Source organism: Sprattus sprattus (genome assembly GCF_963457725.1).
Source record: "Sprattus sprattus genome assembly, chromosome: 5".
Classification (NCBI taxonomy): Eukaryota; Metazoa; Chordata; class Actinopteri; order Clupeiformes; family Clupeidae; genus Sprattus; species Sprattus sprattus.
Window position 1 is genome coordinate 425,547 of NC_137924.1, and position 16,304 is coordinate 441,850.

Genomic DNA, 16,304 nt, shown 5'->3' on the forward strand with positions numbered 1-16,304 from the left:
GTACAGTAGTCTTTAGTTAATGGATAACGTAGATCCACATGATATGCTCCACATGACGTAATTGACGTAACTGATGTTGAATGTTTGACTAGTTCAGAATAGACATGTGAGCAGCTGGAAGCATACAACTTTTGACCATTGTCTGTAATTTGAATATTGAAGTTTTGCAATTATTGATTTATTTTGAGATTGTTTTTATTTACAACTGCTACAAGATTGTGTTCATTGGTAAAGGAGAATAAAAGACATCAACGGTCAGTCGTCTTGTGAGTATAAACTGGATATCAACAATAGCAATTGCAAGATACGGACATGAGTCAGAACCTTTCATACTGCACACATGATAAGTGGTGGAATTGTAAACGAAAATGAAACCTGGAATTTTGCCACTACAACGGTATTGTTTGCACAAAATTTTACTAAAGAACAACGGGGGATTGCTAACAGCTTACATGCTAGCGGCGAAACCTATTGACATTGCTTACTTACAGGATACCAGCAGGCAGGTGTAGCTAAAACTTTTAAGTCGCTTAATATTGTGCCTAAACGGAATCTACGTACCCCGACACTTTTTGGCTATCAGTCAGAGAGTCTCAAGAGTTGTTCGAAAGCCATCAGCTACTTTTTAGTTTCTTGATATTGTCGCACAAAAGGAGGAATTGCTAATCGCAATATAGATGCTAGCGGCGAAACCGGTTGATATGTGTTTACTTACAGGAGACCGGCAGCCAATGTTAAGCGGCTAAAAAGTACCTGATGGCTGTCGAAAAACTCTTGATACTCTCTGACTGATAGCCAAAAAGTGTCCTGGTATGTAGTGTCCGTTTAGGCACAATATTAAGCGACTTAAAAGTAGCTGATGGCTTTCAAATGACTCTTGAGACTCTCTGATTGATAGTCAAAAAGTGCCGGGCTATTTGGTGTCCGGGTTAAGTAATGCTATCGTTGGTATAGCAACTGTCACTCAAGAGTCGTTCGAAACTCAACATTACGTCACCCGGGCTCTTTTAGCCACCCGGTCACTTTTAAGCATGACAGTTCCCTAGAAATAAGGGGTGGCACAAATCCCCACTGGCACAAATCACCCCACTCTCCCATACTCTCATAGTCTGTCTAGTGAGAGCCAGAGATTGACATCGCGGAATTTAGTCTGTCTAGTGAGAGCTGACATTACAATAAAAGACTTGACTTGACTATTATATCATGCATTAAATGCACTGTTGTTGCCATGTCGCCGCCGCGTTCGGACGCCTTTCTGTTGGCTCCTACTAAACTGTGCGATTATTTCATTTTTTTCATTATTATATTTATTTTATTTACACCGACTTCATGGTGTCATGTAGCCTACAGTCGACAGGCATTGATTGACATCGGCCTTTCCTACAATCACGAAGTTTTGGACAACTTATGTCTGGATTCAACCTGACCGACCGAGATTCTCAGAAATGCGGAGCGCAACTTCAAAAGATGCGCTAGGAGAAAGCACCGTGGAAAGCGTGCTGGAGTCCGAAACCGGCTCAGACTAAGGGCCCATCACACACCATTGCCGAGTGTATTGTTGGCTAATGTCCAGTCTTTGGAAAATAAGCTAGACGACTTGAGAGCAAGACTGAAATATCAGAGAGACGTGCGTGATTGTAACATCTTCTGCCTAACTGAGACGTGGTTAACACCGTCAGTGCCGGACCATTGTTCAGCCTGCGGATTCTCTCTCTGTACATCGCATGGATAGAACGAAGGATTCTGGCAAAACCAGGGGAGGTGGAGTATGCATCTTTGTGAACAACAGTTGGTGTAATAGCCGGAATGTAAAGGTACTGGCAAGACACTGCTCACCCGATTTGGAGCTTATCACTGTAAAATGCAGGCCTCGAGAGTTCACGTCAGTCATCGTCACCACCGTTTATATCCCACCTCTAGCGGATACTGATACCGCACTGAAGGAGTTGTATGGGACTCTCAGTAAGCAACAGAAAGACAACCTGGATGAAGCTGTGATAGTGGGTGGTGACTTCAATAAGGCCCGTCTCAAGAAGGTCATGCCGAATTTTTACCAGCACATCACATGTAACACCAGAGGGGAAAGGACACTGGATCACTGCTACACCTTGATCAAAGATGGATATAAAGCCAAGTCTCTTCCTCCTTTCGGCAAATCAGACCATCCCGCAGTATTCCTCATGCCAAGGTATCAACAGAAACTGAAACTTGAGCCTCCAGCTATGCGTGAGGTGACTCTATGGTCAGAGGAGTCTGAGGACATGCTTCAGTCTGCACTGAGCATTGTGGACTGGGAAGTTTTCAGATCTGAGAACATAGATGAGTTTACAGAAGTAGTAGTGGCATTCATAGGAAAGCTTGTGTGTGACACTGTCCCCAAAGCCATCAGGAAGACATACCCTAACCAAAAGCCATGGGTAAACCACATCATCCGCGAAGCTCTGAATGAACGAACTGCTGCTTACAATTCAGGACTTCTATCTGGAAACATGGAGGAGTATAAAACTGCCGCATACAATCTACGGAGAATGGTGAAAGAAGCCAAGAGAAGGTATGGGGAAAAGATCCGGTCCCAGTTTGAACAGTCAGACTCCAGGTGTATGTGGCAAGGACTTCGGGCGATGTCGGACTACCAATCACCAACTTCCACGATTGTGAACGCTGACCCCTCGCTGGCAGATGAACTCAATACCTTCTACGCGCGATTTGATCAAAAAGCAGAGGAAATCACCCAGGCGCATGTTGCGTGCGCATCAGTCTTGCCAGGCCCAGCGGAGAATGCGTTCATGACGCTATCAGAGCATGACGTACGGAGAGCGTTTAGGAACGTGAACACCAGAAAGGCAGCAGGTCCAGATGACATCCCTGGACGAGTATTCAAAATCTGCGCAGATCAACTTGCTCCTGTATTCACAGTAATATTCAACCTCTCTTTGGCTCAGTCAACTGTACCAACTTGTTTAAAAAAATCAACAATTGTTCCTTTTCCAAAGAATTCCCATCCTGCTGGCCTGAATGACTACCGTCCTGTTAATCTGACATCTATAGCCATGAAATGCTTTGAAAGGTTGGTCAAAAATTACATCTCCTCCTCATTGCCTCTAAATCTAGATCCCTTGCAGTTTGCATATCGGACTAATAGATCAACTGATGATGCCATTAATTGTATACTACACACTGCATTAGCCCACCTTGACAACAGGGCAGGGAATTATGTGAGAATGCTGTTTATAGATTTTAGTTCAGCATTTAATACGATCGAACCTGTGAAACTACTCACTAAGCTGGAAAATCTTGGACTGCATCCATCTCTGTGTAAATGGATTTTCAACTTCTTGACTGGTAGACCCCAGGCCGTGCGGGTGGGTTAGTTACACCTCTTCATCCCTTACCCTCAATACAGGAGCGCCTCAAGGATGTGTTTTAAGTCCATTGTTGTATTCCCTCTACACATATGATTGCACAGCAGTACATGACTCTAACATCATTGTCAAGTTTGCTGATGACACAGCAGTAGTTGGTCTCATTTCAAAGAACAACGAGCAGGCTTACATGAGTGAAGTAGACATACTATCCTACTGGTGCAAGGAAAACAACCTCCTCTTAAATGTAAACAAGACCAAAGAGATGATCATAGATTTCAGACGTGATCAGCACAAGATTTACCAACCTCTTATGATCAATGACACTCAGGTGGAAAGGGTAGAGAGTTTTAAATATCTTGGTGTCCATATTGCTGAGGACCTGACTTGGACCAAGCATATACATTCATTGGTGGGAAAGGGGCATCAGCGTCTGTTCCACCTCAGACGCCTCAAGTACTTTAAGTTACCTCAACAGCTAATGAAGAACTTTTATAGAACCACCATCGAAAGTATTGTCACCGGGAATATAACAACTTGGTACGGGAACAGCACTGCATTAGACCGTAAAGCCCTAAAGAGAGTGGTGAGATCAGCTGAACGAACCGTTATGAGTGCCCTACCCAACGTAGAAGACATTTATACCAAGAGATGTAAGTCAAGAGCAAGGAACATTATCAAGGATCCCAGTCACCCCAACAACTGCCTCTTCTCCATCATGCGGTCTGGGAAGCGTTACCGCTGTCTCAAGGCCAGTACTGAAAGAATGCGGAAAAGTTTTTACCCCCAGGCTGTCAGGATTCTAAATGAGGATTGTTGTCGGAGCACCAGCACATAGCCTTAACACTTTGCACTTTGGACAGTTCTTTCTTTCCTTCTTCCTTTATTTATTAATTTGCACAGTTTTGGAGTCAGTGGAACAAGCATTTCACTACACTTATAGGCTACCTATATATGTATGTGACAAATAAAAATACTTTGATACTTTGATTAAGTTGCATTATTACTTCAAATGCTCACGGAGTCATGCATAATATAGAGGTGGTGAATTGAATGAATGGTGCTGAATGGTGAAAAAAATGTATATGTATTGAAGTCAACACATACTGTGGCATCCTAGTCTGGAGCTGAGCTTTGCACCAATATTATCCAGCAAATACGAGTAAGATTCATTTGTCACTCTTTCAGAAAGGACACTGTAGCCTACATTAACTTTAACACTCGTAAGTCCATATCCCTTGTCCGGGATATTATAATTTTTTTGTAAAAAAAAATGTAAAGCTCCGCGAGTTTTCGTCTAAGAGACAAAAAAAAGAACAACCACGGATCTCTGTATGTTTTCACCAACAAGGAATTTGTCTGGGTTGTGTGACACATACAAGTTAACATCTCTTAATTGTTTACCTTGTGATGTTCACATAAATATGATGTGTCACAACATATCAAAGGTGCTGAAACAGCAGTCAGTAAACTTCTTGTTTATTTTCCACGGACCGTAGCCTAGCTAAAGCTTTTGATGAACATTCACCTTCTGAACAAAGCGTTTATTTAAAAAGGCTATTCATAGCAATGTGCTGGACTATATTGATGGACATTTATTCTTTTTAACTGATATTTATGCTGAACAATATTTATGTTTGAATGTTAATTGATATGTATCCCCTTTGAATATGTATTCTAACTGATTGATATCTATTCTGATTGCTATTTATTCCAATGGATTTCTAATGAAATGTATTCTGATTGCTATTTACTTTAATGGGTATGTATTGGAATGTATTCTGATTGCTACTTATTCTAATTGCTATTTATTCCAATTGCAGTTTTTTTTTATGTATCCTATTTTTCCTATCCTTTGTGGTGCCTATGCTGTTGTAGTTTATAGTATATTCAGTGTAATATAAATGGGATCCCATATAGGCCTAGGCTAATGGAAATCAATGGTATTGTTTATTTGAATTGAAAGCTGGTATGAAATTCTGACATTCCCCAAGGCATCTTATACATTTTTTTAACATATTGATCATTTTAATACATTTGATGTATTGAACAATTTGAAGTTGGCTCTGTTGATTTCCGGAACTCTGTAGAGTAGGTAAGTACAGCGATAGGCTACTATTATCTTCCTTCCACTGACGGTAGGTACTCCATAGCTACACACACTAAGGGAAACACATTTCCTTGTTGCCCTCACGGTTACAATTGGCTGCAATCTGCCACCTCTACAGGACCTGTTTGCCTCCAGGACCCTGAGGCGTGCGGGGTAAGACTGTGGCCGATCCCTCCCTCCCTGGACACAAACTCTTTGAGGTACTCCCCTCCGGCAGGAGGCTGCGGTTCATCGGACCAAAACCTCACGCCACAAGACCAGCTTCTTCCAGGCTGCACTTGGCCTCATCAACAAGTGTCATATATGTTGGCTATTCTGTTCATAACTGGCAGCAATTTCATGGTGCTAACTCTCATACTATTTGTATGTACTGTACAATCTATAAAGTATGTAGGTAGATGACCTATTCATTTTTACATAGCATGTATAGTAACGCGACCTATTATCCCGCGGGCCACCAAAATATCCGCTTAACAAATATGTTTTCATCAATATAAATATGGTTTAATGAATCAACCTTACATATTTCAGAAGTGACAGGTGTGTAGAACATGCACGAAGTCTTGTTTGACTCTCAGCAGGAACATTTCTTAACGTATTTTCCGATTTGTTTTGTACAGTCGTGAAATGGCAACAAAGTTGGCGACGACCTATTATCCCGCATTGATGTAAAATGCCATTGGGAATCAAGCTCAACAAGAAAAAGAATTTACACCGAACGTCGCGAAATCAAAATTCTACTATTTGTATCAGGCTGGTTTGTACACGCAGTATTACAACACTATCTTATACACTTCAATACGCTGTATATGTGCAATTTTTGCTACAAAGCTAATTTAAATACCCTTTTTGGGCAGGGACTTGAGTTTTCCGAAATCTGCGATCCTGGATGACACCGAAATCAATATTAAGTAACGTGTACCAGCGCTTGCGGGATAATAGGTCGTGCGGGATAATAGGTCGGGCTACGATAATGTAGAATGGTTTACAGAAAAGGGAAACTGAAATATGAAAATCAATGGATACCATGGAACAATGGTTAGGGTATATGGATACGGAAGCTAGGGTATTACTGACGGGGCATTAAAGGGAGGGTATTAGTGATTGGGCACTAACACTAGGGTACTTGTGATGGGGCATTAACACTAGGGCAGAAGTGATAGGGCATTAACATTAGGGCAGTAGTGATGGGACATTAACACTAGGGCAGTAGTGATGGGGGATTAGTGATGGCAATACCCACTTCTTCCAGTGACTCCCAGGCCTCCCCTCATGGCTTTGGGCTTGGAGTTGATGAAGATGTAGCTGCAGAACTTCTGGGTGTCCTCCACAAAGCAGGGTTCTAGGTCCGCATCCGTGAGTTCCTCCATGCGCTTCATGTTATCGCGGTTGGCCGGGCGGTCGAATGTGAAGCAGTGTCTCGGTGCGAAGAAGTCCTTCAGGCCCTGGCGCACCCCATTGTGTCTCGTGATCTCAGGGGAGGAGCCTATTCAAAACAAACAACAACACTTCCTAAACCATTCATCAATGTGTGTGTGTCTGTGTGTGTGTTTGTGTGTGTGTATGTGTTTGTGTGTGTGTGTTGTGTAACACTGTGTGTGTGTGTGTGTGTAACTGTGTGTGCGTGCGTTTGAAAATTAATTGTAATATGCAAATGAGCTATACACTAATCGAATATGCCCAAAATACACCCAAATAGGCTTAATATTTTCCTTTCCTCCTACCGCAATAAAACTTTACATAGTAAAAGTATACATGAAAAGTAACTTTTTTGTATTACAAGTTTAGGAGGTTTCTAGGATTTCTTAGGACTTTTCGTATGTTGTTCACCACAACTCATAGAAATGATCTATGCTGAATTATTTTTTTTTTTTTACAATTACTTCTATTTTTGGCTCCAAAATGGGTTACTTTGCCTGGACTACTATATGGGACAGGCTTTAAGACCCTGGGGAGATGTTCTGGGGAATAGGCAGGTAGGGCCATTCCCTAATTGAAAGCTCACCTGCCGATTGTTTAACTATTTGCTGCTCAGTGCCAATTTAGTAAAAAAAAAGAAGGGTTTAAAGAGTCAGTAAGAAGGACTGACGAGAGAGAGACGAGGGGTAGGTGCCGTTAGCACTGGGTGCAAGCCGGAGGAGTTACCCCGTGTCCTGTTATGTTTGAGTACCTTTGTTGGTGATTTCAAGAGTTAATAAAGAACCTGCCTTTGAGGAATTCCCTTGTTGTGTCCTTCTAAGAGCTGGGCTGCCACAGTGTGTGTGTGTGTGTGTGTGTGAGTATAATTGTGTGTCTCACCTAATTTCAGCTTCAGGGCGTTCTCCAGGTACTCATCAGCAGTGATGGGTTTGCCGTTCAGCTTCAGGTCCAGGGTGAAGTCTCTGACCGTCCACAGGAAGGAGGGGAAGACCCGCATCAGCTCCGTAGTCTGGTCATGCTCACTCGACTTCACCTTGATGTGCTCCGTCAGTTCCGTCACGTAGCTGTTGGGGGAGCTGTTCAAGAGAATGTAACCGGTTCCACATGTATTGCAGGAGTACAAGATCTTGAATAGGTACACGTGTGTGTGTGTGTGTGTGTGTGTGTGTGTTTGTGTGTGTGTGTGTGTGTGCGTGTGTGTGTGTGTGTGTGTGTGTCAGTGGCGGCTGGTGGTTTTTAAAGTGAGGGAGGAAGGACTGTGCGCCTGGTTGCCATTGGCCTGCTTATTCCGTTGGTGGCATAAGTATGTGAGATACAAGTTGTTTCAGGGTGTTTTTGTGGACTACAGTACTACAAAATAGCAGGCAGGGATACAATTGATACAAAGCCACCAGTGTGGCACCATTGTACTTAAAAAGCTGGTGGGCAGCATGTCCTTGGACTAGAGAAGGCCAGAAGGAAATGATGCAAAGCCAATTAGTCAAATCAGGCCTACTCTTGATTTTAAAAACTACATTCTAAATTTTGGGCCTACCATTTGGCCTATTTTCCCCCTCAATTACTAAAGCTATTGGTTATTATTTGACTAATTTTTTTTTAGCTGCAATTGTTTTAAGAAAATTAAGACACAAGACCAAAAGTGATGCCATTTAAAATGCTCTGAATCATTCACTAACATCCTTTCCACAATATTAAACAACAAGTTACAAAGGCAACAAGTAAGAGAACATTATTTCAGAACTATTAACATGGGCTGTTAGCCTAACATTGTTTGTGGCAAATGTGTATGTTAATGGATGTTTCAGAATGTTGGTCAATGTGTAGGCTAATTAGAATAGATACGAAACACATCGCGATCTGAAACATTCGTTAACAATTTCCATTCAGAATGTCAGCTGAACGTGAACAGTCAGACTAACAATAGGCGTTTGAACGATTTAAAAACAAAACAGTACAGCCGATTGTTTTTTTATGGTACCAGTGAGCTATAAGTATTTCGCATACCAGTTAGCATTAACGGCAGCGGTTTTACCATTGGGTTTAGTGACTTGGATTTTTGGAACAGGTTTCCCTGTTGTTTTGATAGTAACCTTCTCTCTGTAGCTCAATGAATGAAACGGTTTGTTCAATAAAACATGAACAATATCTTCGTTTTCCATTGCACATCCTCTTTATTTGCCATCTTTCTACAACAATCTTTAAGGGTGACATGTTATCGATATCCTTCTGCAGAGAATGGTATTAATGTCTAATCCCCTCCCTCCAACGCCAAATCCGTTGTTTATTGGTTAAGCGATGTTGGCGCAGACTCAGACGCTAGGGAGGTCTTTCCTCCCCTGGGCAATGTAAGTGAATGAGCCCCAAGAACCGCCAGTATCAGAGACAGATTACATTGATCTCAATGGGAGCCAAAGGGAGGACGTCCTCCGTGCAGTAATTTCTTGTTACGATAGGGGGTGCTAATGTTATTTTAACTCAGGGAAACAAATTATAATATGCATAGTATTAAATACTGATATCAAACTGCATTTTTAAAGGAGTTTAGTCAGTTCAATTACAAAAATACATTTCTCAAAAAGTTTGGGGAGGTTCTTCCTCCGTTTCCTCAATGGAAGAACCTCCTCTGGTGTGTGTGTATAAAAGGATACTGCAGTTTCTCCAGGGCGTTGTTGTCGATGGTGCCCAAGCTGTTGTAGACCAGAGTGCTGCTGAGTAAAACAGCCAGACAGAAGATCCAGGTGTCGTGTTTCTCATCGCCCTGGCAACCACATTATCATCACATATCAGAGAGCATGCTGGGAATAATGTTCAAACTTCCCTTAACTTAAACACACACACAGAGACACTTACACAGACACACACACACACACACACACACACACACACACACACACACACAAACACACACACACACACCGCGCATAGCCAGTCTGGAGTGGCGCATAGACAGTCATCTGCGCCAAAACTCCCTGGGATCTCAGAAGGCTGATGGACACAGATAACACTATGAGTGCAGCAGCCTCTTTATCACCTCCAAGGCTCAGGACAGGTCATGTGCCTCAGTATGGCTCTCTGTGATAGGTGGCTCAGTATGGACCCTTGTAAAAGGTTAAGGGTCAAAGGTTAGAGTGCGTAGAGTCAGGTCTGACACTGTCCTTTCATACCAGTAGCACATAACAGGACATTGCCTGGATCAGCCCTAACCCTTGGATGAAACCTGGATCAGCCCTAACCCCTAATGACCCCTGGATCAGCCCTAACCCTTGGATGACACAGGGGAGAGACACAGGTTGCTAATGGGCATTTCCGGTTAACAGGCTATGGAACTAAACGCTTGACCAAGGACTAGACATCAGTTAGCTCTGTGTTTATTGTGGTATGTAACTATGCTCTGCAAGCTAGCTCTGAGACCTACAAAAACGCAGCTGACTACCAGTAGCAGGTTTGCAATTGTGAACCTTTTCTTGGTAGCCAAAATGGACAACTAGCCTCCTAGCTAACGAACATGAACAACTATAGTCAGCTAGGTGGGGTTATGCTAGTCAGCTAAGTGGTTTTGCTAGTCAGCTAGGTAATTGTGCTGGTCAGCTAGGTAGTTGTGCTAGTCAGTTGGGTTGTTGTGCTAGTCAGCTAGGTGGTTGTGCTAGTCAGTTGGGTTGTTGTGCTAGTCAGCTAGGTGGTTGTGCTAGTCAGTTGGGTTGTTGTGCTAGTCAGCTAGGTGGTTGTGCTAGTTAGATGGGTGGGTATGCTAGTTAGCTGGGTGGTTGTGATATTTTAGCCACAATGCTATTCTTGTTGGGTTAGGTTACAAGCCCCCCCCCGTTCACACACACACCTTCTCAACGTCTCCCAGTCCTTCTGTGTCCAACAGCACCAGAGTGTGTCCTGTAAAAAAAAACTTTTACATGTGTGTATTTATGTTGTTGTTGTTGTTGTGTGTGTGTGTGTGTGTGTGTGTGTGTGTGTGTGTGTGTGTGTGTGTGTGTTAAAGTACCTGGTAAGAGAGTGTGTGTGTGTGTGTGAGTGCTTGTTAAAGTACCTGGTAAGAGTATGTGTGTGTGTGTGCTTGTTACAGTACCTGGTAAGAGTGTGTGTGCGTGTGTGTGTGTGTGTGTGTGTAAACATACACACCTGGTTTAGAGGGGTGAGGTACACACCACATCCAGATTCCTTTGGTTTTGGACTGTATGGTGCTGCCAAGGGCAAACCCTGAGAGGTCAAGAGGTCAAGTGGAGCATAATTTAGAGACGATGAGATGTGCTGCAAACCTGTTCTGTATGACACACCCCTCAACATGTCTCCACCAATCACACACACTGGTTTACCCACCCATCATACCTCCACCAATCACACACACTGGTTTGTCTGCTGCCTTTACACCCTGTGATCTGACCTGTTTGTTTGCCGGCCAGTCGGTTCATGAGGTAGGACTTCCCCGTGCGGTAGAGCCCCACCACAGCCACCACCACCACCGGCTCCTGAATCTGCTCCAGGATCTGCAGCGCCCCCTGCTGTACACTCATGCGCCCGTCTGTCCCATTATCAATCAGACACACCGGGGCCTGCATGGACACTGGTGCCATCTCTGACACACAGCCACACACACACACAAACACATGTACACACACACACACACACACACATGCACGCACACACACACACACACACACAGACACACACACACAAACATGTACATACACATGGACACATACGTACGCACTGTTACGAACCTGTGGGTCTGTCTATGTATTTTTGCCCGTGTGTTCTGTTTTGTCTTGTGTGTCTTGCAGGCGGGTTGGTGCGCAGCTGATTGGGGCTCTAATCCCATTGGGTTTATAGAAGTCCCGGCCCTTTAAAAGTGGCCGGATTACATCACACGTGGCTTGCTTTGGGAATTGCGCATTTCTGTTGTCTGTCACACCTCGTTGCCGCCAGGCCCAGTCTCAGGCCTTGCCTGCGCCCTGTGCCATCTTATATGCTACTCACCGGAGTGAGAGACCGGGAGAGAGCGCTAGTTCAGAGGTATAACATTAAGCACATTGAGGGGTATGGTTTGAGTGTGTGCGTCCAAACAGCGTCAACGAAAGAAACTATGATAAGGCAAAAGCCATGTGGGGCGCAATTCAAAAAGAAAAGAAAGGAAGAAGAAGAGAAACGTGCCAAGGAGTAAGGCAAATCCTTATATAAGGATTAAATACCGATAAAATAATAAAATATATATTAGATACCCTGGAGGCAGTTGCGGAGGAGAGGACGAGGAGGAAGATGGATGCTATCCTGAGGAACCCCTCCCATCCCCTCTATGACGAAATACTACATTCAGCCACAGACTGATCCCTCCTCGGCACACCACAAAGAGCCTTGGCAAGTCCTTCGTGCCAGTAGCCATAAGACTTCACAACCAACACAATCAAACATAAGTTTTATATAATATTTATATAATTTGTCTATAATTTGCTATTTTGTCTATTTATTTTATCAATTTATTTTATTTCTTATTCAAATTTTTGATGATAATCTATATATAGATACTTGATTCCTATTCCCACTACCCTGCTGCTTTGCAAATTGATTTTCCCGCACGGGATTAATAAAAGTTTATCCTATCCTAACCTATATCCTGTTCTTAGCCAACAAAGAATCCCAGATAAGAAAACTTTCAGATGCCAGAATTACCCTGTGCACTTCAGTGGAGACAAGAAGAAAAGTTAAACCTTATTGTTGAAAGCCTTCTTACTCCCTGTCACACAGTTCTTTAAGCATTTTACAGAGTCGGGTATATCAAAAATAATATGTCCATTTATTATACATTATACAAAAAAGACATAAAATATTGAGGGCCAGCCAGTCATAAATTACACCAGGGCCCTATTAGGCGTAGCTCGCGAAACGGTTTAACGAGTTAGATTCCATGCTAAAAATGGCAAAGCAATTTCCGATAAATTACCGTATTAACATATCACTTAGCACTAACCTGCTCCAGGGCAGGCTAACCTAAGGCCGAATCTCGATTCTTCTCCTTGCCCCTTTTGCTTAGTCTTGTCTTAGTCTTAACCCTAGCACTTGCAAGTGTAAGGGCTGAGATCTTTCCCCTATGAAATGAGACGCCACTCGGTTTCGGTAACGTCATGCGTGACTGTATGAGCTATGAAACTAGCGATTTAAAAAAAGTCTAATGAAGAACATGGTTGCAAATATATATGTATACAACTGTGTAGAGCACGAAACAAGACTGTCGTCATTTTTAAATTAATTATAAGCCAAAAATACTTACATGTAGTGTATGTAGCATGATAGCTGGCAAGCTACCATATAAGCCAATGGAGTGGTGGTATACGCGCTAATTGTATCCTAAAACTACCGTTTGAAAGCTTCAGTTAAGACCGACAATACTATGCATTGTTCGAGTAGCACATTTCAGATCAAACCGAGTCATTATAAACATATAAAAAGTTGTGTAGATAGCTTTATTCATGTAAAATATTCCTCGCTTCAAGCAGCCATGTTTTTTTGAAAATTCCCGAGCTGGTTTCGCGGTGTGCTCTGGGATAGCCCTTGGAGGAGCAAGGTAGCTCTCCGATCATCTCAAAAACGAGGGCCATACACCCCTTAACCTTACCCCTTAATCTTGATCAAGTTGGGTATTGAGACACCACTAGCTCTCACATGAACGCGCAATTTCAAGGGTAAGGGGTAAGATAAGGGGTAAGGGGAAGTATTGAGATTGGGCCTAAGTTTAGCTTGATAAGCTTGCCACACCCCCGGCAAAAGGAAGGATCCCATTGACCAAGGAGTCATATTAATTCAATTCAATTCAATTCAATTTTATTTGTATAGCGCCATAACAATACAATTGCCTCTAGGCGCTTAACAGAGCCCAGAGCCTAAATCCCCTTAGTGCATGCACAATGGCAACAGGGGTAAGCAGGCAATATGGCTATTTTATCAGTGTTATTATAGGCATAAGCAATATGGTATAGTAAGGAGAGAAAGAGAGAGAGAAACTCTTTTTCTTTGAGTTTTGACTATTGTACCGTTAAAAAAATCATGGTTTTGGTGATCGACCTTTCCTGCCTATTGAAGTAGGACGTGCACAAGTATGGACTCCCACTAACTAAACCCAGAGTGTGGCTGGAACAGGGACTGTTGGATAATTAGTATGTATTAAACAGTTAGTATCACGAGTCACGTCACTTGATATTTTTCAAAACCACATTTGATATATGCTTTAGCAGTTCCAATGGACCTGGTAGGGTTACTCAGGGGGTTTGGAATCCTATTTGTTATTGCAACAATATCACTGAAGCCAACAATACCAATCCTCACGCGGGCTGCACCAAATTATGTAGGTGCAACCAGGGTTGTTACATTAGTTTAATTAAATCAGTCTCATAGAATGTAATAATCATTAAATTTAGTAGTTCATATTTTATAATTAAATTACTTAAATAATGGAAAGCTCTAGTTGTACCAATATGCTACAGTCTAAGTATGGTATCACAATACTATCGCACTACAATATCACTACAAAGTCTATAACACTTCATGGAACAACCAGAGAAGTGAAGGCAATTGGAGTACTTGATTGGCGGAAAATGGCTTGGAATATTGGAAGAACAGACAAGACAATTGTTTAAGTCTAAATAAACAATTTATTAAAAGTAACAGACAGTAACTAATGGCTCATATTAATCACATAAACAACGAGTATAACAATGAAACCAGGCACAAAGTGGAGTTGGGATTACAGAGGAGGGGGCATGAGAGCCTGCTCGTCTGTGTGTGTGTGTGTGTGTGTGTGTGTGTGTGTGCGTGTGCGTGTGCGCAGGTATGTGCGGTTACGCAGTAAGTGGAGCGAAGGGAGAGAGAGAGGAGTTATGCGCAAGTGCACAGTCGATAGATGTTATATGCGTGAGAAGTAGTGGGCATACGTCTGTGTGAGAGACGCCAACTAGCTTGGTGGCTGCAACAAATGTTAGTGCAGGTCCAAGGCCAGCGTTGCCTGTTTAATGCGCAAATATTAGTTGGAGGATGGGCACAAAATAAAATGAGTAGGCTACAGACAAAGGATTTTTATCTTAAGGGTAGAATCGGCATTTAACTTGATACAATATATTCAAACAGCGCTGGACTAGCGATGTGAACGTGTATATGTTCAGATGGTGATTGAGGGAGTTAGAGAGAGAGAGATTAGTTCAAACAAGTTAGCGAAGTAAACAAACGCAAGATATATCACGGTTACAGACTGTGCACTGTGAATTACAAAGTAAGCATTCAAATCATAAATCAAATAAAACAATAATACTTTAACACATATATACATATATTAACACATATAAGACTAATCTCTGCCCAGATGTCAGCCTTATGTGAAGAACGCTCTTGCTTGGCATTCAACGGTGTTTTGCGGAATTCCTTGTGAACAACGCGGAGACGTGGAGAAACGCGGAGAAACGAATAAGGGAAGCCTGTCGCCTTATCCTACTCACAACACTGCTGGGCTGCAGTAATATACTACCGGTATAACTTGGTTGCAACTAGACAAGTCAAAGTATTTTCTTAACTTCGGCCAAAAGTTCAATACGACTGTCGTGGGTTGTCCTTTGTTCTGCGGAGAGGGTATCTCTTAATTGAATGATGTTCACGTGCTGTGAACCCATGCCAGAGAGAACGATATGTGGGTAAATCGCTGTTTTAAGGGGCAAAATGAGTCACCTTTTTATGACTTTGCTGTGACCAATGCGAGATCACTGAAATGTAGATAAGGATTGAAATGTGATAAGGGAATTGTGGGTAATGGAGTCTATGGTGGGACATTCACTTACACTTCTAAGTAGACAACTCAAGATGAAACTAGACGTGGGTTTGAGGTTGGCATTGTTCCAGTACAAACAATGAATTCTCCACAAGATAACTTGCTTAACAGGTCTGATCACCTGTAAAGAGGTTTAGGAACTTAACGAGGAAATGATTCAAGTACTTTTTTAAATGAATGCAGTTATTATAATTATATCATTGAATTAGCTTAAATGCTCCTTTATCGCAAAAAAAAACCCAGGTCACATTTTAGATTATATGGTATCCCTTTCTATTTATATGCTTTTCTCTGAATATGTTGAAGCCCCTCTTCTGTTATTTACCTGTGTTAACTGTCTGTTACTTAGTTACAAATTTTACTCTAAGAAAATTAAGCAAATAGGGCAAACTTTTTCACCAAGCATAGGTTCATTATCTCTCCACATGCAATAAAGAGTTATTTAACTACTTCCTGCTCAGAAACATCAGGAACACCAACATGAAATGAGTCTATTGCAGACTCTTGCAGACATCATAACTTCACCATTATCCCCACTAGAGACTCCTGTATGTATTTTGTGTTTCTCACCATGTTTCCTTTCAGACAGTAGTTAGCT

At 42.3% G+C, this 16,304-nt stretch overlaps 1 protein-coding gene across 1 annotated transcript in view; it reads right to left on the reverse strand.

Moving 5' to 3' along the window:
- The window catches only part of LOC308365539 (guanylate-binding protein 6-like), a gene marked incomplete at both ends in the record, with an annotated part of 34,642 nt that extends 23,168 nt beyond the window's left edge, over positions 1 to 11,474 (reverse strand). Inside the window, 6 exons of the mRNA XM_080839006.1 lie at positions 6,716 to 6,958; positions 7,771 to 7,955; positions 9,540 to 9,649; positions 10,727 to 10,776; positions 11,023 to 11,100; positions 11,285 to 11,474. Coding sequence (XP_080695132.1) covers positions 6,716 to 6,958; positions 7,771 to 7,955; positions 9,540 to 9,649; positions 10,727 to 10,776; positions 11,023 to 11,100; positions 11,285 to 11,474 — 856 coding nt within the window. The remainder of the gene's footprint in view (positions 1 to 6,715; positions 6,959 to 7,770; positions 7,956 to 9,539; positions 9,650 to 10,726; positions 10,777 to 11,022; positions 11,101 to 11,284) is intronic.
- Between the last annotated feature and the right edge of the window lie 4,830 nt (positions 11,475 to 16,304).